At 41.6% G+C, this 24,252-nt stretch overlaps 1 protein-coding gene across 10 annotated transcripts in view; it reads right to left on the bottom strand.

The window, feature by feature from the left end:
- add3a (adducin 3 (gamma) a) overlaps nucleotides 1-24,252 on the bottom strand; it is a 331,245-nt gene that overhangs the window by 109,909 nt on the left and 197,084 nt on the right. For all 10 annotated transcript variants that reach the window (XM_085994332.1, XM_085994340.1, XM_085994331.1 and 7 more), the window contains one exon: nucleotides 5,250-5,471. In XM_085994332.1, coding sequence (XP_085850458.1) covers nucleotides 5,250-5,444 — 195 coding nt within the window. In that variant the 5' untranslated portion in view covers nucleotides 5,445-5,471. The remainder of the gene's footprint in view (nucleotides 1-5,249; nucleotides 5,472-24,252) is intronic.

Here is a 24,252-nt window from a genome sequence, read left to right as displayed (position 1 = left end):
ACCATCCCATATATACTCCAGGAATTCCTCCTCCACAGTATTGTTACTAATTTGGTTAGCCCAATCTATATGTAGATTAAAGTCACCCATGATAACTGCTGTGCCCTTATTGCACGCTTCTCTAATTTCCCTTTTAATGCCATCCCCAACCTCCGCATTACTGTTTGGAGGTCTATATACCACTCCCACTAACATGCTCCTCCACACGGTGCGCTGTGGACCCCCCCCCTCCGCACTGGCAATCAGTGAAATCACTGATCTGACGAAAACTTCCCCTTTTCTGAACAAATATCGCTGTTAGAAACCCCATAAAAAGATTGACCCATTCAACTGAGGTGTAACTGGGTTTTTAGATGGCGATCTGAGTAACAACTACTGACAAACAACTGTTCTGGCCCTGGAAAACTCATTTTATATTGGTGGAATGTCAAAATTCTCCATTAAGTTAAAAATTATTAGAATTAAAAATTATGTTTGTTAATGATATTTCAGCTTCTACCTTAACCCAGTGTGTATGTCCCAATCTTTATTGCGATCTCTGTAAATTTCTTAAAAGGTGATTGATTATTAGTGCATTCTATTTCCTGGTTCCCTGTCTGTGAAATTCTGCAGTGTGATAGGCTGCTTAGACAGCTTGTTGACGTCACAGCGCTAAACTACGCCAATTTCCACTGCATGTCGGAAAAGCCAAACTTCTCGCCACAGAGATTGCGAGATCTTTGTGGGAAGCTTAATTCAGCGTCAGCGGCAAATGCCTTTGCAGTAAGGATGTTCCCGATGGCGGGGGAGTCCAGAACCAGGGGTCACAGTCTAAAGATAAGTGGTAAGCCATTTAGGACAGAGATGAGGGGGAATTTCTTCACCTAGAGAGTGGTGAACCTGTGGAATTCTCTACCACACAAGGCAGTGGAGGCCAATTCATTAAATATATTCAAGAAGGAGTTAGATATATTTCTTAAGGATAAAGGGATCAAGGGAGATGGGGAGAAGGCAGGGACAGGGTACTGAATTTGGATGATCAGCCATGATCTCATTAAATGGTGGAACAGGCTCAAGGGCCGAATGGCCTACTCCTGCTCCTATCTTCTATGTTTCTATGTCGCCGCTGACCGCCAATTACTGGCCTGTGTATAAGACTGAAAACCTCAGGAAAGTCTACCCTGCAGCTGTGACTATTTTATCTGCATCTAAAAAGAGCTTGATGTTAGGGATAAACAAGGAACAGCTGAAGAGAAACCACATTTGCAGAATAGTCCTCGACTGACCTCTAGATGTACCATATGAAACCCTATAACAACAGTTTAATTATTTTTGGGACGGGGTTGTTCATAGTTAAGAGCTTAATTTAGAAACCCAGGAGCAAAAAAATCCTCATGACCCACAAGCTACTCCCTCCAACATACCATGGAAAATGTGCTCCATCAAGGATGCTCTAAAACTTGTGAAAAATAAGCTGCCACAAATGACATCTCCAAACGGGGATAAACCAGAATTTTTGCTTAGACTTTCAGGTAGCACGCAAATATTTCTGTTATCATTCGAACATTATTTGTGATGGGATTCATTCCACAGCAACATTTTAAATTTGCTCCAATGGGGAATAGGTTCTGCAAGTACAAATACATACTATAGTAGTACAGCATTATGGAAAGTAAGTGGAGTAGAACGCAGCCATTTTGGAACTTGAGCTCGAAAATAGAATGTTTATTAACAATTAATGTCAGCAAATGCGATTATTCACAAATAAAAGCAAAAGTTGCATATTATTTAAGTTTGGCCTCATCTTTAATTAATCTATTACCGTAACAGCAGCAGTCCAAGGTCCGGTAATCAGACAAAAGTCAATTGTCCCAAGTACTGTAAATGGTACCTATTTCCCCAAATCAACAGTAATTATTTTCTGTTCCTTTCTTCACATAATTCCCTTAATCAAAGAGAAGTGGAATGAAACTAAGATAACAAGTTTTTATTTTCTGAATATCATCCTTCAAGTGGGAATGCGGATGATGTCGTGTTTGCAGACTAAAAAGACCCAGCAGGATTGATGTCGGGTCCCAGCAGAAACTTGGACAACAGCTGGGAGAGGCAGAAAATGGGAGCCCAGGCAGATGGAGACCATGAAAGAAGTTGGACTAGCATTATTATGAAAAGAGGCGGTATGCATCAGGGAGGTCATTACAAAAGTGACATTAGTTTAACTAGATTATAGTTATGAACAGATGCTGTCATGCTCAGAGACATGTCCACAGGGCAAACAAAATTATATCTTGCAGCGTCTCATGATACTTACTTAAATTGGTCTTTGAAAGGTTATTTTAAACTTTGCTGTAGTTCCAAGAGTACACTGTAAGACTCCCAACCCAGGAGGTCAGAGGTGCAAAAACTACTGTGGCATTTGTCTATTCTAATTAGGCAAATGTCAATCTTTCACAGAATGGCTGTTAAATGCAACTGTATTCAAATTTATTTTTATTTATGGGTGGGGAGGGGGGGAAGAGAAGGAGAAAAGGCAAACACTGTGTCAAAGACCATAATCCAAAGTTTGTGGGAGGGAAGCAATGTACCATATCGGTGGCCCCAACTTTACATTTGAGAGGAGGAGGAAATGTACTGAACCATCTCATGTTTGGGGGAAGAGAGGCAATGTGCCACATTTTAAGGGACGGAATGCATTGCACCAGATCAGGTGTTCACCTTTTTGAGAAACATGGTGGAAGTAGAAAAAAAATGTTCTGTTTTGGGAGAGGATATGGGCGGGGGGTGGGAAAGGAGAGAAGGAAAGGATTAGGTGCCTGGGAAGGAAACGAGGTAAAACTACCAAAAGCAAATTTGTCTGCCAGCCAATCAGCTATGGGGAATTCTACAACCATTCCATTGCCTGACTAATGGAGAAAACATATGGGCAAAAGGGGACCTATAAACATTGCTCATCATTTTACTCTACTTCACAAAAAAGTATGGTAAAATTTCTAGTAAGGTCTTTTAGAAAAGGACCGTCGCCTTTGGAAAATTACACACATGAATAGTTTTCTGATGATATCTGTAGATTTTAAGGATGATGCTCCTTTTTAAAAAAAAGTTGTCCAACAATTCCATAGCAACCAGCATATCAGCTAGTCATGGGCACAATTACATTATGCTGCAAATTTCTGATACTCTATAGTCTTTCCAATGTTAAGACCTGTAAAGAGAGATTGTCAGTATAAAAAGATTAATGCTACAAAGATGAAGATCACAGGTTTGAAGCCCCATTCCTCACTTGTGACAGACACGCTCCCATTCCTGCAGACATCTGCTAGATTGAAAACCCCTTTTGTACCGAAAGCTGCAATAAGACCAACAGTAAGTCCAGGGAACTATAACCAGTTAGCTTAACGTCTGTGGTAGGAAAGATAATGCAATCTTTACTCTTTATGTAATAAAAAAAAAGCTAGAAACCAAAATATAATCCTAGAATCCTAGAAACTTACAGCATAGAAGGAGGCCATTCGGCCCATCATGCCATGCTGGCTCTTTGAAAGAGCAGTTAGTTGTGCTTCGTCCCACACCACACTTTTTGTCCGAAACCCTGTAAATTTCTCATCCTCAAGTACCTGTCCAACTCCCTTTTAGGGTTAGGGTTAGGAATCAGCTTCCAACAGCTTTTCAGGTAAAGCATTCCAGATCCCGACAACTCAGTGAAAAAATTTCTCCTCATCTCCCCTCTAGATCTTTTGCCAATGACTTTAAATCTATCACCTCTGGTTATTGACCCACTCGTCAGAGGGAATAGTTTTTCTCTATCTACTCTATCAAAACCCATTATCTTGAAAACCTCTATTAGATCACCTCTAATAATAAAGAATAGTCAGCATGGTAATTCAAAAGGGAAGGTCATGCTTGACCAACCTTATTTAATTTAATTATTTGAAGAAACAAAGAGTAGACAAGGGTAATGCAGTGGATGTAATATACTTGGATTTTGAAAAGGCCTTCAATAAGGAACGTATAGTAGACTCATGACTAAGGTCAGAGCATGTGGGGTTAGGGGACAAGGAGCAGAATGGATGGCAAACTGGCTACAAAACAGAAAACAAAGAGTAGGGGTTAAAGGTAGCTACTCAGATTGGTGGAAGGTGAGAAGTGGTGCTCCACAGGGATCGATGCTGGGACCACTGGTCACTATTTACAAATAATGATGATTTGGACTCGGGAATTGGAAGTACATCATCAAAATTTCTGGACAACATCTCATTTTTTGGGGGGGCTGAGGAAGGCTATGGGCGTGTAAATGGAAAATTAATTTCAATGTAGGCAAGTGTGTGGTGGTGCATTTTGGTAGGAGAAATAAAGAGGCCACCTACTCCTTGGAAAATAATAGTCTATATAGGGTAGAGGAGCAAAGGGATCTAGGTGTACAGATTCACAAATCATTAAAAGTAGCAACACAGCCATTAAAAAAATTATTTATGGGCTTCATTTCTGTAGGAATAAAGTTCAAAAGCAGAGAAGTTACGTTAAATTTATATAGAATCTTGGTTAGACCACACTAGAGTACTGTGCTCAGTTCTGGTCTCCATATTACAAAAAGGATATAGGGGCACTGGAGAAAGTGCAAAAAAGACTCTCAAAAATTATACCAGAAGTGAGAAGTTATAACCATCAGGAAAGACTGAACATGCTGGGACTCTTCCCTAGAAAAGTGAAGGCCAAGAGGTGACCTGATTGAGGTTAAGATTATGAAAGGGTTTGATAGGGTAGACGTAGAGAAGATGTTTCCATTTGTGGGGGAGACCAAAACTAGGGGCCATAAACATAAGATACTCTCCAATAAATGATTCAAAAGAAACTTTTTTTTACTCAGTGGTTAGAATATAGAATCTGCTACAACATGGAGTAGTTGAGGTAAACAGCATCGATGCATTTAAGGGGAAGCTAGATAAATACATGAGGGAGAAAGGAACAGAAGGATATGTTAACAGGGTGAGATGAAGTAAGATGGGAGGAGGCTCGTGTGGAGCATAAACACCAACACTGGCATAGACCTGTTGGGCCAAATGGCCTGTTTCTGCGCTCTAAATTCTATGTTTAAAAAAAAAGTAGGCTATAAAACTACTACCCTGCAAAAAAGGAAATACAACATTATAAAACAGAGCTTGCCTCTACTTTATGAAGCCTCTGGAAATAGCTTTTTCCATGGGAGCTTAATCGCATATACTCCACAAATTGATTCCAAGAAAGACAATACCAGTTCTTTGAATGGTACTCACAGGACTTTGTAGTATTTGAGAAACCCGCTTTCTCTGTTCCATCAGGTTGAAATCCTGTCTCAAATCTGGTGACATGTTCCTCTCACGAATAAATTCAGGGTCATTTTCATTGATGCGGTCAAAATAGCTCCCTTTATGGATTACACTGGGTGGAGGCGGGGAAGTTACCACCCCCTGGTTGGCATCACCACTCATGGTCACTGTTATCTATTGTCTGTTAACCTACAACAAAGAAATAAGAAGGTTGTTAATGCTATTGCACTACAAGCACAACCAAAAACAGGATATTGTAGGAATTGATGAATTCCTAACTAAGAACTGAGGTCGACTCAGGCGATCAAACAAACAGGTTTTTAATGCAAAACTAAACAAGTTTAAACGGTTTGTTGAGATCGATACAGGAGAACCACGAAAACAGGTCTGTACAAGTTGAAGCTTCCACGAGGATTGCTGGGGCGGTCCCGTGGATGGCGTCATGACGTCATCACGTTTTTCCCACGCTTGGGTAGTCACGTGATTAGCGACATGACGTCATCGCGTTTGCCCGCGCTTTTAAAGGGACCACGCCCCGTACATGCAAACAGTATGTACAAACACAGAAATAACTAACAGACTGGTACAGGCTTAGGTTGCAGTAAAACATCGGTAAAGGGAATTATATACAGTTGCTCAGAGTCCCTTAGTTGCTCCGCCACAATATGGCACTTTAAAATAAGCCACCCAGTTTAGGTTTCCAAAAAATATGCCACACAGAGACTTAGGCTATATCTTCATGATGTTGTACTAAAGACGGTAAGGAAAAAAATATTGCCAGAAAGTACTTCAATTTAATCCAAAACAAGCACCACTGCTTGTGGCACTGAAGCGCATCACATGGCAACAGCTTAAACACATTAGCCCTTGCAGTTTAGTTGCAAGAAAAATCTATACATATTTACTGTTAGCACGAGAAGGGAAACAATTCTTTGAAACATAAGCAGAATGACTACAGTAGCTTCATTCATCTAATCTCTGCATAAATTGCAGCATTGTGTAGAGAATGAAATGATCCACATAGTGTACCATTACTGTATAACACGATGGAGGACAACGATGCATGCTTAATCCCCCGCTCAGTTCTTGCTTTGAGACACTTCAAGTGGTACACCTAGGCCGTGGCATCTCACTGTAAATGAACAGAGGAGATCAGATGGTATTGCCTGTAGAATACAATCCCAGGTCCCCCTGCGCTGGTGAAAAAATATTGGCAGAGGTTTGGAAATAGGTGCCTCCCATTTTCTTAGGATCATGTATGGGAGCTAAGCAGCACCTAGAAGTAAATGGGAGCAAAATTTTCCACCCATGTCCTTTACAGCAGGATATCGCCGAATCCCCCACCATCAACATCCTGGGGGGTCACCATTGACCAGAAACTTAACTGGACCAGCCACATAAATACTATGGCAACAAGAGCAGGTCAGAGGCTAGGTATTCTGCAGCGAGTGTCTCACCTCCTGACTCCACAAAGCCTTTCCACCATCTACAAGGCACAAGTCAGGAGTGTGATTCAATACTCTCCACTTGCCTGGATGAGTGCAGCTCCAACAACACTCAAGAAGCTCGACATCATCCAGGACAAAGCAGCCCGCTTGATTGGCATCCCATCCACCACCTTAAACATTCACTCCCTCCACCACCGGCGTACCGTGGCTGCAGTGTGCACCATCTACAAGATGCACTGCAGCAACTCGCCAAGGCTTCTTCAGCAGCAGCTCCCAAACCCGCGACCTCTTCCACCTAGAAGGACAAGGGCAGCAAGCGCATGGGAACACCACCACCTCCGAGTCACACACCATCCTGACTTAGAAGTATATCGCTGATCCTTCATCGTCGCTGGGTCAAAATCCTGGAACTCCCTCCCTAACAGCACAGCAGGAGTACCTTCACCACATGGACTGCAGCGGTTCAAGGTGGCGGCTCACCACCACCTTCTCAAGGGCAATTAGGGATGGGCAAGAAATGCTGGCCTTGCCAGCGACGCCCACATCCCATAAAAAAAAATTTTTTTTTTAAATCCTCAAAAATAGGACTTCAATAATTTTCCCACATGGTATTTTAGTGGCACAGAATGGAGTACCATGAAGTTTCAAAATTTTGACCAAATCTGGCACTCCTGTTCCAACCGATTTAAGCTGGTTGGTACCTTTCTTCCAGTCTTCTGATCAAGCTAGTACTCTCTGTCTACACTCATTGTCCTTCCTCCCTGCCCACGTGTCAGTCTCAGCTTTTCCCCTTCCGAAGTGCTGTTCCTCGTTTCTCTCCATTTTCTGTCGATGCACCGCTCCCTTTTCTCTTCCTTTACCATCCATTTTCCTCCTTGCCTATTACCATGCATTTAACTTCCCCTTCATGGTTATTGATTTCTCCCATCGCTCCTTGATTTTAACCCTTCCCTCTCCCCTTCACTGACATCTAATTTTCCCTCATACATCCAGTCCCTTCTACCACTACCCCATCCCCATTTTCCCCCTGCCGTGCATTCTTCCCCCTCCCATTGCCATGCATTCCCTCTTCCCCATGGCATTAATTTCTCCCCAACAGTTCCTACCTGGGTCTGATGGCTCATGCACAGGACAAGTTATAAGAACTTAAGAAATAAGAGCAGGAGTAGGCCATCCAGCTCATTGAGCCTGCTCTGCAATTCAGTAAAATCATGGCTGAACTTCTACATCAACTCCATTTTCCCACCTGATCCCCATATCCCTTAGTGCCCACAAATCTATCGATCTCAGTCTTGAATATACTCAATGACTGAGCATCCACAGCCCTCTGGGAGAATTCCAAAGATTCACCACCCTAAGTGAAGAAATTTCTCCTCATTTCAGTCCTAAATGCCCGACCCCTTATCCGGAGACTATGACCCCTAGTTCTAGACTCTCCAGCCAGGGAAAACAAACTCCCAGCACCTACCCTGTCAAGCCCTCTAAGAATTTTATATGTTTCAATGAGATCACCTCTCATTCTTCTAAACTCCAGAGTGTATAGGCCCAGTCTACTCGATCTCTCCTCATAGGACAGCGCTCTCATCCCAGGAATCAATCTAGTGAACCTTCGCTGCACTCCCTCTAAGGCAAGTATATCCTTTCTTAGGTAAGGAGACCAAAACTGTGCACAGTACTCCAGGTGTGGTCTCAACAAAACCCCGTACAAATGCAGCAAGACTTCCCTACTCTTATACTCCAACCCCCTTGCAATAAAGGTCAACATACCATCTGCCTTCCTAATTGCTTGCTGTACCTGCACATTAACTTTGTGATTCGTGTGCAAGAACCCCCAAATCCCTCTAAATACCAACATTAATTAGTCTCTCACCTTTAAAAAAAATTCTTTTTCATTCTTCCTACTAAAGTGGATAATTTCATACTTCCCCACATTATACTCCATCTGCCACCTTCTTGCCCAATCACTTGATCAGTCTATGTCCCTTTGCAGGCTCTTTGCATCCACCTCACAGCTTACTTTCCCACCTAGCTTTTTATTGACAACAAACTTGTTGGGCTGAAAATTCAGTAGGGTTAGCGCCCATTTTGCGGCGCTAGAGGGCCTAGCGCCGCAATGATAGCCGTTTCTGAAATTCACTTCGGCGCTGCCATCGGCGTTAGCCGGTTGCGCTGCGCCGGCACCGATGACGTCATCGGTGTGCGCAGCGTCCCGGTTGCCGTGGCAACGCGCCCGAACGCCGAAATTCAGTTGCGGCCGCCTCGCCCGTGGCAGCCACAACTAAGACTCTGGCAACCGAGTCTTACACAAGTTAGCGCCGGCGCATTAAGGTCGCGCGGCAGCCGGCCGCTTTCCCGCCGGCCCGCACCTCCCTCCCCGGACTCCTCCACCACCCCCCCCCCGCGGAACAGATGCGTCTGGCCTGCAAGCCCGGCACTTGTCCGAGGTGCCGGGCTCATTTTTGAAAAAATCAAACGGCCAGCGATCGGGTGAAGGCAGCGCCTCCTTAACGGGAGGAGGAGGCCTGCACTTCCCCAGCCTGCCGCACCGCATCGGGTGCCGCAGCGCCGGATTAGCACCGCAATGCGGCACTCAGCGCCCATTGGGAGGCACTCACGCCCGCCAGTAGCGCCGGCAGCCGTCTGGGCGCGGCGCTGCTGAATTTTTGGCGCGCGCAAGGGAATTAGCGCCGGCGCTAAATTTCCGGCACTAAAGCCCTGGCGCGGCGTCAACTCAATTTCTAGGCCGTTATCTTTTACACTCGGTGCCCTCATCCAAGTCATTGATATATATTGTAAATAGCTGAGGCCCAAGCACTGATCCACGCGGCAATCCATTAGTTACACCCTGCCATCCTGAAAATGGCCCGTTTATTCCTACTCTCTGCTTTCTGTCCATTAACCAATCCTCAATCCATTCTAATATATTATCCGCAATCCCATGAGCCCATATCTTGTGCAACAACTTCTTGTGTGGCGCCTTATTGAATGGCTTCTGAAAATCCAAATACACTACATCCACTCATTCCCCCTTATCTACTCTGCTAGTTACACCCTCAAAAAATGAATAGATTTGTCAAACATGATTTCCCTTTCATAAAACCATATTATGATTTTCTAAATGCCCTGTTACCACTTCCTTAATAATGGATTCCAGCATTTTCCCTACTACTGATATCAAGCTAACAGGCCTTTAGTTCCCCGTTTTCTCTCTACCTCCTTTCTTGAACAATGGGGTTACATTTGCTACCTGCCAATCCAAAGGGATCATTTTAGAATCTAGGGAATTCTGGAAGATCAAAACCAATGCATCCACTATCTCTGCAACCACCTCTTAAAACCCCCGAGGGTTTAGGCCATCAGGTTCAAGGGATTTGTTGGCTTTTAGTCTTATTAATTTCTCCAGTACTTTTTCTTTACTAAAATTAATTACGAAGTTCTTCATTTTCATTCGACCCTTGGTTCCCCACAATTTCCCGTGTGCTCTTTGTGTCTTCTGCTGTGAAGACAGACACAAAATATTTGTTTAGCGTCTCCCGCTCTTGTTTGCACCGCTCTCAGCAGTAACAGCTAGGATTGCAATCTTGGTATGCTGGAGGCGGGAACTCCCATTCTCATGAAAGTTGCTGCCTATATAGTATACAAAATGTGGCTATCTAAACCATTAGTGCTGGAAAGGGAGCAGCAGGACCTGTCTGGTGCATTAACCTCTGAACTCCAGATTTTTTTGGGGGGGGGGGGGGGGGAGTTGTTGAGAGGTAGTGAAAGAGACTTGACTGCATTGATTTATGTTAGTAACACAAATACTCTGACCAGGTCTACAAAATGCTGACCAGTGTGAAAAGCTGATGCTTCACATGGATTTGTACCCAAAGTGAATATTTCTATTTCCCACACCAGCCATCCTTATGATCTAGGTAAGATTGCCTTTTTAATAGTAAAGGATATATAGTCGTGTGCTGCGGGCTTCTGTCCACCAGTATTACCCTAAAATGATTTCACAGAATTCTTACAGCGAAGAGTTGAAAGGGCAGTGCGTTAATCCCAAAAAAAAAGTTCCGTAAAAGGAATATATTGCGAGATACAGCTTTTAAAAATTCTTTGAATAGGAAAGTTTCAACCGTGCAAAAAAAATTTACTTTGTATTTTGTAAGTGTTTAGCCATTAAAGTTAAAATGTAATGAACAGTTTAACACTTAGTGTGCAATTTTATTGAGTAAAGAGGAAGTGAGGCAAAGGAAGAATCAGTTATGAACTCCAGCCACTTTGATCAGTTACATAAATTAGACATACAAGATAAAAATAGGAGCATTTCAAGTTATGCCTTAAAACTATTAACCTGAAAGACAAAGTTACGACAAAGTTCGGTTGTGTATTATCTGATATTTAATTGATTAAATTCTGAACACCCATCTTTGGTTTTTTTTGGCTTTTAAGTAAAAATTATTTTTTGGATGCATTTAATTCCTTTTTCCTATTTAAAGTACAACAGAACTATCTACCCTCAAAATTCAACACAGATAAATGTGAGGTATTACATTTTGGTAGGAAGAATAGGGAGGTCACCTATTACTTGGAGGGTGCGAGTCTGGGTCGGGTAGAGGAGCAAGGGGATCATGGAGTACAAATACACAAATCACAAAGTAGCGACACAGGTTAACAAGGCCACAAAAAAAGCAAACCAGGCACTAGGGTTTATTTCTAGGGGGATAGAATTGAAAATTAGTGAAGTTATGCTAAACTTGTATCGAACCTTGGTTAGAACCACACTTGGAGTACGGCGTACAATTCTGGTTGCCATATTATGAAAAGGATATAGAGGCACTGGAGAGGGTGCTGAGAAGATTTACAAGGATGATATCAGAAATGCGAGGGTATACCTATCAGGAAAGGATGAACAGGCTGGGTCTCTCTTTGCTTGAGAAAAGGCCGAGGGGTGACCTAATTGAGGTCTATAAAATTATGAAAGGTTTTGATAGAGAACCTAAGTGTGTGTTTCCACTTGTGGGGAAAATTCCACTTGTGGGGAAAAGCATAACCAGAGGCCATCAATATAAGATAGTCACCAAGAAATAAAATAGGGAATTCAAAAGAAACTTCTTTACCCAGAGAGTGGTGAAAATGTGGAACTCGCTACCACAGGGAGTAGTTGAGGCAAATAATATAGACGCATTTAAGCAGAGGCTTGATGAGCATATGAGGGAGAAGTGAATAGATGGTTCTGCTGATAAAGTTAGATGAGGAAAGATGGGAGGAGGTTCAAGTGGAGCATAAATGCCAGTATGGACTGGATGGGCCGAAAGGCCTGTTTCTGTGCCTATGTAAATTATATTGAGCTTTAAAGTGTCATATATTTGCACAAGATTTTCAGATGTCAGTAATTTAAAATGTACTTAAATATTCTAGATTTGAGAAATAATATAGTCTACTCTATTTAAAATGAATCTCATTACAGGAAAATTCTGCAGAGAAACAGCTCCAGGTTTGTATTCTTTCCCATTCACTTCAATGACACAGTCATAAAGCAAACTTTCCTGCAATCTTGCCATGTTAGTTCTCCCTGGCAGAAAAAAACCTATTCAGATGATTGGGCTGCTGCCGCTGCCTTCAGGCAGACCATTGAGGAGAGCATCAATTGGCATCCTTGCCACTACCGGATGCCAATCCTGGCACAGGAATACAAATGAAATGTTCATGCGTTGACACGGCTAGTTTTCATGAAGTGGTTTATATTGTTCGAAAAGAGTCGCTCTCCTCGCAGGCAGGATGATAAAGTTTTTAATGGAATTACAATAGGGATTACTTTACACTGAAATACTTCCCTCTTCCCAGTGCATTGTGACCCTTTATTCTTTCCTACTTGTTAGTACTTCTGACTTAACCTGCAGATAGGCAAGCTGGAAATCAAACAGCATATTGTTTTTGAGTAAGGCCAATTAAGTAAAAAAAAAGCAACTTCTCATTTAAGGGACACCAAGAATTTTTTTTCCCAATTAGGTTCCATAGAAATCCCAGCAAGCTCGATCTTTCAGAGGCAGAAAGATTTTACATTCCACTTATTGCTCCGTTCCACTTGTCTATTATCAATAGCTTAGTACAACAATAAAAGGTTATTACAGTGTATTAGTACAGCAAAGCAAACTTTTCAAACAGCTTTCTGTACGTTGCAACAAGGCTTTGTGTACGTCAGTACAGTGCACAGTTCATGCATACCACTATTAGACAAGGGCAAAGTACTGTACTCTTGTTTTACTGATTGGCATTCAAATCAGGTTTCTTTGAAAGTTTTAATACATTTCTGCTGCACCACTCACATAATGCTGGTCAGTAACTGCAAGCTCTTACATTTAAATAATAATAATGCCCAGGCAGCTTAACAATTTGAGGCATCAACCAACAAAAAAAGTGCTGAAATTTCATGAATGCATTAAATTGGTTATTGGAGGAACAGGTCTCATTATTGTCTGTTAGGTGCTCCTGCTGCTACACTCCCATATTTCAAACAAAACAAGGCTTGCAGAAAGAAACTTCAGTCAATCCTCACATTCAGAAGTCCAGTTTCAGGTGTGTAAACTTTTCCAGAGGAAGTGTTCCCACAACATTCAATTGCTATCTTTAACAGCTTAGGAGGAAATGTGCATCTCACAATTCAGACCAATGGTTACTGTAGCTCCAAATTGGAAACCTAACTCATTAATCATGTTCGTAAGCTTTGTAACAAATCCTCACCCTGCCCCACAATTTTGTTTGTGAAAATATTTAAATTGAGCTCGCTTGGTGAAACTCGGTAGTATTTTTCTTTTCCTTTTAAGTCTCATGACGGCATACTTGCGTCTCCTCAGTGGAGGGATGGGCAGGCAACATACTTGTTCCAAGCCTTTGCATTTGCAGATCAGGAAAGTCCAGAGGTATCTCCTAATCTTACTCCCCCCACTACTCTTTAAAATCTCCACAAATTTCACACAGAACAAATCAGCAAATAAGAACATAAAAATTAGGAGCAGGAGTAGGCCATAAGGCCCTTCGAGCCTGCTCCGCCATTCAATAAGATCATGGCTGATCTTCGACCTCAACTCCACTTTCCTGCTCGATCCCCATATCCCTTGATTCCCTTAATATCCCAAAATCTATCGATCTCAGCCTTGATAATACTCAACAACTCAGCATCCACAGCCCTTTTGGGTAGAGAATTCCAAAGATTCACAACCCTCTGTGTGAAGAAATTCCTCCTCATCTCAGTCTTAAAAGGCCGACCGCTTATCCTGAGACTATACCCCCAGTTCTAAACTCTCCAGCCAGGGGAAACAACCTCTCAGCGTCTACCTGGTCAATCCCTCTCAGAATCTTATATGATTCAATTAGATGACCTCTCATTCTTCTAAACTCCAGAGAGTATAGGCCCAATTTACTCAATCTCTCCTCATAGGACAACCCTCTCATCCCAGGGATCAATCTAGTGAAGCTTCGTTGCACCGCCTCTAAGGCAAGTATATCCTTCCTCAGATAAGGAGACCAAATCTGTGCACAGTGCTCCAGGTGTGGTCTCACCAAAGCCCTGTACAATTGTAGTAAGACTTCCTTACTCTTGTACTCCAACCCCCTTGTAATAAAGGCCAACATGCCATTTGCCTTCCTAATTGCTTGCTGTACCTGCATGCTGACTTTGTGTTTCCTGCACGAGGACACCTAAATCTCTCTGAACACCAACATTTAGTAGTTTCTCACCATTTAGAAAATATTCTGTTTTTCTATTCTTCCTACCAAAGTGAATAACCTCACATTTCCCCACATTATACTCATCTGCCACTTTATTGCCCACTCACTTAACCTGTCTATATCCCTTTGCAAGCACTCTGTGTCCTCCTCATAGCTTACTTTCCCACCGAGCTTTGTATCATCAGCAAACTTGGATACATTGCGCTCGGTCCCTTCATCCAAGTCATTAATATAGATTGTAAATAGCTGAGGCCCAAGAACAGATCCTTGTGGCACCCCACTAGTTACAGCCTGCAAACCAGAAAATGACCCTTTATCCCTACTCTGTTTTCTGTCCGTTAACCAATCCTCTATCCATGCTAATATATTACCCCCAACCCCATGAGCCCTTATCTTGCGTAGGGACCTTTTATGTGGCACCTTACTGAATGCCTTTTGGAAATCCAAATATACTACATCCACTGGTACCCCTTTATCTAACCTGTTAGTTACATCCTCAAAAAACTCTAATAAATTTGTTAAACACGATTTACTTTTCAAAAAACTATGCTGACTCTGCCTAATCATATAATTAATAAGAGATATCAGCACAGAGAAGATGGATGCCTGGGCTTTATCAGCTATATTGCCAGCTATGTGGGCCACACGTGGCTCACAAGCTGTAGTTTCCATACTCCTAATCGAAGATGACATCCAGTGCAGTAGTGAAATGATATATTATTGGAAGTGCCATCCTTCGGATGAGACGTTAAGCTGAAGTCTTGTTTGCCTGTCCAGGTGGATATTAAAAGATCCCATGACTCTATCTGAAAAGGAGCAAAGAATTCTTCCCATGTTCAGGCCAACCTTCCTCCATCAGCCATATCACATAAAACAGATTAATCACAGAAATCACAGAAACCCCACAGTGCAGATAGAGGCCATTTCGGCCCATCAAGCCTGCACCGACACATATCCCACCCGATCCCTGTAACCCCCACATATCCCACCCTATCCCCATAACCCCACGTATTTAATCCCCCTAACACTAAGGGTCAATTTATCATAGCCAATCAACCTAACCCGCACATCTTTGGACTGTGGGAGGAAACCGGAGCACCCGGAGGAAACCCACGCAAACACGGGGTGCAAACTCCAACTAGTCAGTCATCGCACTGTTGTTTGTGCATCTTGATATGTGCAAAATGATTGCCCTCATTTGCCTACATAGAAATAATCAGTGTATATAAAGCACTTTAAGATGTTTGAGATGCAATAATATTCTATATAAATGTAAGTATTTTTCAGCAAGCTTCAAAGAAATATTCTTGAAGCTCAGATTTTGGAGTATGCAAAAAACATAAACCATTTTTATCAAAAGGTTTTATGATAACCTGAATGAAGAGGGAGAAAATTCAGCACTTTTTAAACTGCATTGAAACCTTTTTCATCTCTTATTAATATTACCATGATCAATGTATTTGTTAACTTTCCTCTTCTGATCCCCCTAAGCTGCAAACATACTATCCTACATATTCTTTGTCTTCGTTACATCCCCACTATGTTAACAAGACGACTAATTTCACAGCCTCCTATTTAAATTATTTTTTCCCAGGACGTCAAAACTATGGAAGTCCTCTGCATCCTCAGTTCTTTTTTCTTCTACAACATTAAAAGCCAATCTTCCTGATTTACTTCACCCATTCTTAATTTTTCAACATTGGTGGTGTCCTATAGTATGAATCTTAAACCTGCATCTTTGTATCTCATCTTAAAAAATAAACCAAATACAAAAATGTTAATGTTTAAATGCTACTATTAATCAGTTTTCTTCCAGCAAAGAGATTTTTAATCCACTAACTTTCATAGGAGGAGTGCTTTAATATTGAATGATTTACCTTTAAGTGTACTTTGACTGAACTGTCAAAGGTTCAAGACTGTAATAGTTTCAGTAAAGCTTCTCTTTAAAAAAAAATCCATTATCAGGTACTGTGCTGGGTAAACCTTTACAGTATGCCACTGTTAGTTTTAGCTCCTAAAGCTTCAGGTACTGAACTTCTTAGGCTTGCAAACAAAGTCACAGTTCACTTCTTTAAAATTTAAGCGGACCAGTTTGACAATCAGAACTTGCAGACACACAACTGAGGTCAATTGCTCCCCCCACTACCGAGAATTCAAATGTTTTGACCTATAACAAAAGGTGGTAGAAGTTTGGAACTCTCTTCTACAAACGGCAATTGTTAATTTTAAATCGGAGATTGATAGATTTTTGTTAACCCAAGGTATAAGGGATATGGGGCAAAGGCGGGCATATGGAGTTAGGTCACCAATCAGCCATGATCTCATTGAACGGCGGGACAGGCTTGAGGAGCTAAATGGCCTACTCCTGTTCCCATGACCGAAGAGATTTTTAAGATTAAAAATACTCAAGAATGCCACCACTTTTTGTAAAATGCCTCCAGACATCTCTAAATTGTCAGCAATAGCACTTTCCATTTCAGCCTTTACCAAAAATGGTTAACATTTCTCACACTATTTCCTGCTCAAAGTTTCTAAGCACAAGGTACCAAGATGCATGATTAAAATCTTCTGATAAACAGATAATTATTTAAGAATGAAATGTAAACCATTTCCAGTTTAGAAAACAGTCCACTTACTGTCTATGCTCTCTTGCAATAAAAACACTTGGGTGTACATAACCATCCACACTACCATGACAACTAGGGCTCCAATCGCAGAACATTTAAGAAATGATGCTTCAGCAATTGTTGCAGCACTGCATATTCCTGTACTATCTCCAGCTGGCACTGGACTGAGGAGCTCTTTATTCGTGCACTGAACCAGTACATTAGATAAAGGAACATTTCTTTAAACCTCAATGAGTTGCTTTAGAAAGCAATTCTGTTTCGGTATTCAATGCTGTTGTGGTTAGTTATTGAGTTTTTCCAGGTTATCAGCTGGTTATTTCAGGTTTGTCAATACCCAGAATCGTTTTCCTTTTGCTGCCCCAGGAACTGTTATTTTAAGTCTCTGGCTATATTGCATCACTGCTGCACCTCCCCATAACTTTTTTTTAAATGATCACTTTAAACCATTTTAAAATCAGTTCTCAAAATCAGCACATAACTTTCTTTTCAAGATAATTTCCAGCAATGCTTTGTCAACCATCCCAAAAGCTGTCATGGCTGCTTAGTTTTATTCATTTTTCAAACTTTCCTGTACACTCCAGTCACTGTTCTACAGTCCAGCAGCTATAAATGGATTATTCTTACAAATGTGCAAAATACGAGTGGAAGGCCAATGGTACGGTGGAGTGTTATTTTTGTACTATTCAGGAGTTGCAATGTTCACCTTTTGTGAAAATGTACATAAACCCGTCGATACCATACATAAAAATGCCTGTTGACACTGAAGAGAAGGAAAGCACAGTAGAAAATCATAGCCTGGTGAGGAGATGGTGATAAAAGAGATTCAGTTCAAGAAAAGGCAAGTACGGTGGCATAGTGGTTAGCACTGTTGCCTCACAGCGGCAGGGACCCGGGTTCGAATCCGGCCTCGGGTGACTGTCTGTGTGGAGTTTGCACATTCTCCCCGTGTTTGCGTGGGTTTCCTCCGGGTGCTCCGGTTTCCTCCCACAGTCCAAAGATGTGCGGGTTAGGTGGATTGGCTATGATAAATTGACCCTTAGTGTTAGGGGGATTAAATACGTGGGGTTACGGGGATAGGGTGGGATATGTGTTGGTGTAGGGGTTACGGGGATCGGGTGGGATATGTGTCGGTGCAGGCTCGATGGGCCGAAATGGCCTCTATCTGCACTGTGGGGTTTCTGTGATTCTGTGAAAAGCTATTCCCGAGTGAGAATTATGTTGTGAAAGTACATAAATCCGTGGAGATATGTGGCATGATTAAAATAATTCATTGCCTAGCTCTGTCACGGGTATCCATTTTTCAAAACATGTGCAAAGGACAAGCAGCATCATTACGTACTATGCAGTAATATGTTCCAGTAGGTTCCAGTCCCACTCCAGGGACTTCAGTACATAATCAACGCCAACACTTCAATGCAGTATGGATGGAATGTCTTTTGGGCGAGACGTTAAACTAAGGCCCAGTCTGCCCTCTCAAGTGAATGTAATAGATCCCATAGCACTATCTGAAGAGGAGCAGGAGTGCGCCCGGTGTCCTGGGCAATATTGATCCCTCAACTATAATCACTAAAACAAATTATCTGATCATGTATCTCACTGTTGTTTGTGGGATCTTTCTCTGTGTAACCTGGCTGCTGCGTTTCCCCTACATTACAACAGTGACTACACAATAGCCAATTAAGCACTTTTTAAAGAATGCTTTGGGCGTTGAAGTCATGCAAGGTGCTATATAAAGTAAAGTTTTTTCTTTTCCTGTGACGACTTTCTGGGTTTTTTTCCCTGTTTTTGGATGCCTTCACATCTCAGTAGACATAGTTTTTGCTATATCCCTTTTTGCAACTGGTGCTTAAAGTTAGTGAATGAAACAAGTGACTTTGTATAATAAAGGAGTACAGAAAAAGCCACACTACTCTATCGCCATGATGCTGCTATATCAGCTAAGATTTCACATCCTGACAACTGTCTCTCAACAAGTGGAAAAAGCTCCTTTATGGTTCTGTAACCTTCCTTTTCTTTCTACTGACAAAAGCAGGATTTCCTTTTCACTATATTCAGACAGCTCCAAAACCATCCAGACAAATCTTACCATGCTTATTATTCACTAGCAACGCTCTCCAAACAATAATGCTGAAAGCATCAATTCAGTATTACTCATTTCTCAAATGGCACAAATTTTCCACTCACAAAGGCATGGGGTCAAGAAAATAGTTTAAGATTGAATTGGTAAAGGAGTGCACACTTTCAGATGTTGTTGTTTTGTTGGCATCAGCAGCAAGATGATCAATTAAATAGCACTGTCTGAGTCAGAGGATTCAACTATCCTAGCCTCTTGGAAGGTAGCCTAGATACAGAAACTATAGTGTGTGTAAATGTGCTTGCATGAAAAGAAAAATGTAATTATTGTGAGTGAGAAAGAGTGCAAACATGAGTGCGAGTGAGAGATCTAACTTGACAGTTCACAGAAAAGGTGTATCTTTTTTCGTCCTCAAGTTGAAAGGTGTTAGTGTCAGTATCGAGCATTGTTCCCAGGTTAGGTGTAGCACGAGTTATAGCAAAACTCCATTACTGCTTAAACAACATGCTTCCGGCCTAACCGTAGGACGGCGCCAACTACTAGGACATTGTGACATTTCAATTTCCTACACCAATCATCTTTATAACCTCAGAGTGAGAGTGCGAGGGGCAACGGCGAGAGCAAGTGAAAGACAAAGTACCAGCTCCGATTAAAGGCCAACACAGTCACTACTGTTGATGATTCTGCTTCCTGTACAATACCTGGCATGGAAAGTTATAGTTTATAAAGGTAGGCGCAAAAGATTGCAGCATTTTTCCATTGGAACAGAGAAGGTTAAAGGGAATCTAATAAGGGTTTTCAAACGCGGCTCGTAAATTTAACATGGAGGCATAAATAGCACTCCTGCTTTACCATGCTCCACAATAAGGCAATTAAAAATATAAAACGGACCTTTTCGGTTGTAGCCCCCAGCGGTGCCTTTACATACCACTGGTTTGACTTCCAAGGACCAGAGAATACAGATGGCAGCATGTATGGCAAACTTTGCAGACTGGGGGGGGAGGGGAGGGGTGGAGGCCTTAAAAAGATGCTTCGCACTTTGAATATGCAAATGGGGGGCCGAATGCTCATTACAGGTGCACGCTCCAGGTGCCTAGCCAGGAACCTTTATCAATACAACAAACTGCACACTTCTGGTGCTGAATAGGCGTGTGCACACCGACCACCGTATTGAATTAATGGGCAGAATTTAATTTCTAGGCCTGTGCCTTCAGAAGAGGGGAGAAAATTTGAAACGGGAAAGTGAAGAGAAGACAAAAGTATTTTATGGCCATGTCATTATGATATTAAACATAATCCACTCTTCTCTTCCCACTTACTGTTCTCCAATTGAAATGGTAGGCAGACAGCTTGTCGCCCATGCCAATGTTGTGCTTGAGCCCATCTTAGTATGCAATGGTCTTTTCTTCGGTTTTCTTTTTTTTGGGTGAAAGCAACTCACATCTTCTAACAGTCCAAAATATGAAAAAATGAACTCATAGTTTTTCAAAATTTGAGCATGACCTGAGGACGGCCTCCAGATGTTAATGAGGACTGTGCAAGGTCGACTGGGCCGAGATTGCCTTGGTTATCATTGTTGATGGGTACAATTTTCTTATTTTGGGGCTTATTGACAATCCAGGCATTTTCATGGTTATTGTTCTGGTGCTAGCCCACAAATGACCAGATTTATTGAACTCAATTTCACAATTCGCTAGTCGAGCACCATAACCATTAGATTTAACATGCTAAAAGCACTATACAAAAGCAAACTGTGCTCGTCAGCTGGACCCAGTGGAGGCACTCCACCAAAGTCAGCTCATGGATTCAAACCCCACTCTAGGGATTTGGGCACATAATCCAGGCAGACACTTCACTGCAGTACGGAGGGAGTGCTGCATTGCCAGAGCTGTTATCTTTCGAATGAGATGTTAATCCAAGGTTCTGTTTGTTCAGCTGGATGTAAAAGATCCCATGGCACTATTCAAAGAGGAGCGGGGAAGTTCTCCCAATGTCCTGGCAATCACTTATTACTCAACCAACATCTTCAATATAACGGATTAACTGGTCATCCATCTCACTGCTCTTTGCAGGACCTTGCTGTGTGCAAATTGGCTGCCAAGTTTGCACACAAAACAAGACTATACTTCAAAAACAAGTAATTGGCTGTGAAGCACTGCCCCAATAATGTGAAAGGCACAACATAAGTGAGTTAATTCTTTAGTTATCTCGTGAAACCAACAGTGGCAACTTGGAGTTTCTGTTAAAGTCCTGGGATTTTGAATCTCCTTAGAACTACCAGAATCAAAGAGGCAGGAACTGCTTTCTTATAATATCAACTTGTACACACAATATATTCAGCATACAATGTTCCAGTCAGTTACAAGTTATGTTTTAAATCAGGCTATTCACATTCCCCTGAAAGTGCAATGAGCTTATCCATACAAGCAATACAAATCACAAAAGTCCCAGTTTGATTTCTGGTCTTTGCTGAGCTCAGCCAGACACAGCACTATTGACCTGTAAAGGTTACAGAAAAGAACCATTGCTGTATATAGTGACACTACTATTCCCGGCCAGAATGGAGATGATTGGGTAATTCCCCCGTCAATCACGCCTGGAGACCACACTGCTGTAAGCGACTGGGATCAATTTTACGCACATAATTTGTATCATGTAACTATCTGCCGCTCAGTGCATTGCTGCAGTTTCAGTCAGGAGTTCTGTTTGCTGCAGTTCGTCGAGTCTTTTTAAAAAATAGACTGTTTGCTGTAGTGCGCCGTTTAAACAGACGTGACTGAGTAAATATTGTTTGCTGCAAAATGCACCCTGCTTGCTGTGAGTCCTGCCGTAAATCCAGACCCGCCTCCAACTCATTGGCTGATAGTGGTGTCAAGAAACACTCTGGAAAAACACTCATTTTTTTGACTGACTACACTCCTGTGAAGCGCCTTGGGACGGTTTACTACGTTAAAGACGCTGTATAAATATATAAAAGTTGTCGTTACTGTTCTTGATCGGTATTTAGCAACCCATGTGGACGTCAGGCGAGGAGATAAATGAGCCCGACTGTGATATGCTCCTAAGGTCAAACTCACAATGATTAATTGGGCAAAGTACTGGAGGACACCTAGTGCTGTGGAACTGAAATAGAAGACGTCAAACTGTGAAGAGAAGGAAGTGGACGCAAGAAAAATTGGTGAGGAAAAAGAAGATATTCTTGCCAAATCCTAATACCCCAAATTAGAAAGCAATTATTTCAAAATTCAGGTTAAAAAGAAAATCTTAAAGATACTTATCTCTTGCACTCTAAAAGGTGTTTAAAAAGAAAACAAGGTTTCTGCTAAATTCACAAATGTTTAGCAAATCTTTGATCTGTTTTTCACTCTGCACCCAGCATACAGTTATTGCCATCCACGTTGAGGCATTTTAACGTTCAGAATGTAGAGACAGTATTATGACCACAAGCATACAAATAATATGGGGCAGCCACTGAAGGATTTAAAAAGTAACTTACGAAAGTACGCTCTTACTTTTTTAGATTAGTAACTGCAAGATATCAGAGGATTTTTAGTATTTTCCCTGCAGTGAGTCATATCTTTTAGGAAAAAAGTTAGAAGTACTCAAAAATTAGTTGCACATGTTCCAGAATACAAGACACAATGGTGACTGCCAATGAGAACAGAAACACATGCACAATGTTATTATATACATGTTTGAAAATATTCAGCAACTTTAGCACTAGCATGGTTCTTTCCTTCACCCCTTCCATAAGTTATGAAGTTCACGACTTGAAAAGTTACCTCACTAGATTTAAAATTCTTCAATCAATACATTAAAACACAATGACGCTCTATTTGTTTTCACAAAATTCATCGAACATAGATTTTGCAACACAAATCCCGAATTACCCAACTGTTTAATAATTGAAGTGGCCTATTTATATAGTGCTCCTTACTGAAAAATATGTCCGAGTGCTTCACAAGAGGTGGACAATGAGCCAGAAGTAAATTCATCTGAGTGCATAGGGAAAAGGTGAAGACACATTTGAAAAGATAGACAGTCATTTGACTCTGCCCCTCCCCTTGTTTTTCCAATCGTACCATTACCTGACAATCTTCGACGCCACCACCGAGTACTGCCAACAGCTTGCAGAGGCAATGTACCCCAACAAACTCCTAACTTTGTTTCCGGAAAATGTTAAGAGCGACCAGGCTGTGGGTGACAAAGGGGAGCAGAACTATGCAGATTTAGACATTTCTGCAAGAGTTACAAGCACTTTTGATTTTTGCCACTTAATTTACCATATTTTGATTGGCAATTTTTCTTCATGGTAATTTTTGGACAGTATTTCTTTCACATATTTTGATAATTAGTGATTTCCTGGTTTAATTTTTTCTTGTTCAACTTGTTTGCAACCATTGCTCGTTGCTCCTGCATTTTGTGCAGTTTGTGTTTACTGGAAAATAAATTATCCTCCAAAGTCTGTTGCTATCCGGCGCTCACATTCAGTCTCTGATCAATTTTAAATGCTGTTACAAACGCCTTCAGATCAGCAAATTTCAAATTATGCTTTTGGTTTTCTTTATCTTTTTCTAAGTCGTTAAGCATCTATTCAAGTCTGAACCTTTCATCCAAGGCATTTTTTTTTTAAGCCCATACTTCTTTACTGTTGCGTTTGTCCTTTCGCTACACATTCTCATCTTGGGACCTTGTACTGTAATTTCCTCTCAAGAGTTCAGAAACCTCTTTGTTTAAAGGTGCAAGTTGTGGTTTACTTCAAGAATGGTCTATTTTCACACTTGAAGTTGTCGGTCTACAATGTCAGGTATCATTGCTTGCCCTGACATGACAGCTGACTTGGAAGTACTGCAGGAGTTAACAACTGGCTGAGATTCCTCTTACCGACTGCATGCCACTCATCCAATATTAGAACCAGTTGTTGTGCCAATGCTCAAAGCTGACAGAAAATTACAAAATGTTACGTTTGTGCACCAGGAGGACAGTGGAGTCTCTCAACTTGATTAAGATGCGAGCAGGCTGCAGAGGTCAGTAAGTGGCAAAACTTAACTTTCTTCTTCAAAGCTGTGATCTCTGAGCATTTTAATTAGTTGTGAAAGTCAACTGCT

This window comes from Somniosus microcephalus, chromosome 8 (assembly GCF_052327205.1).
Source record: "Somniosus microcephalus isolate GS21.2 chromosome 8, FLI_Smic_1.0, whole genome shotgun sequence".
In the NCBI taxonomy this organism is placed as follows: Eukaryota; Metazoa; Chordata; class Chondrichthyes; order Squaliformes; family Somniosidae; genus Somniosus; species Somniosus microcephalus.
Note: the sequence above shows the minus strand (reverse complement) of the source record. Positions and strands in the feature narration are given on the sequence as shown.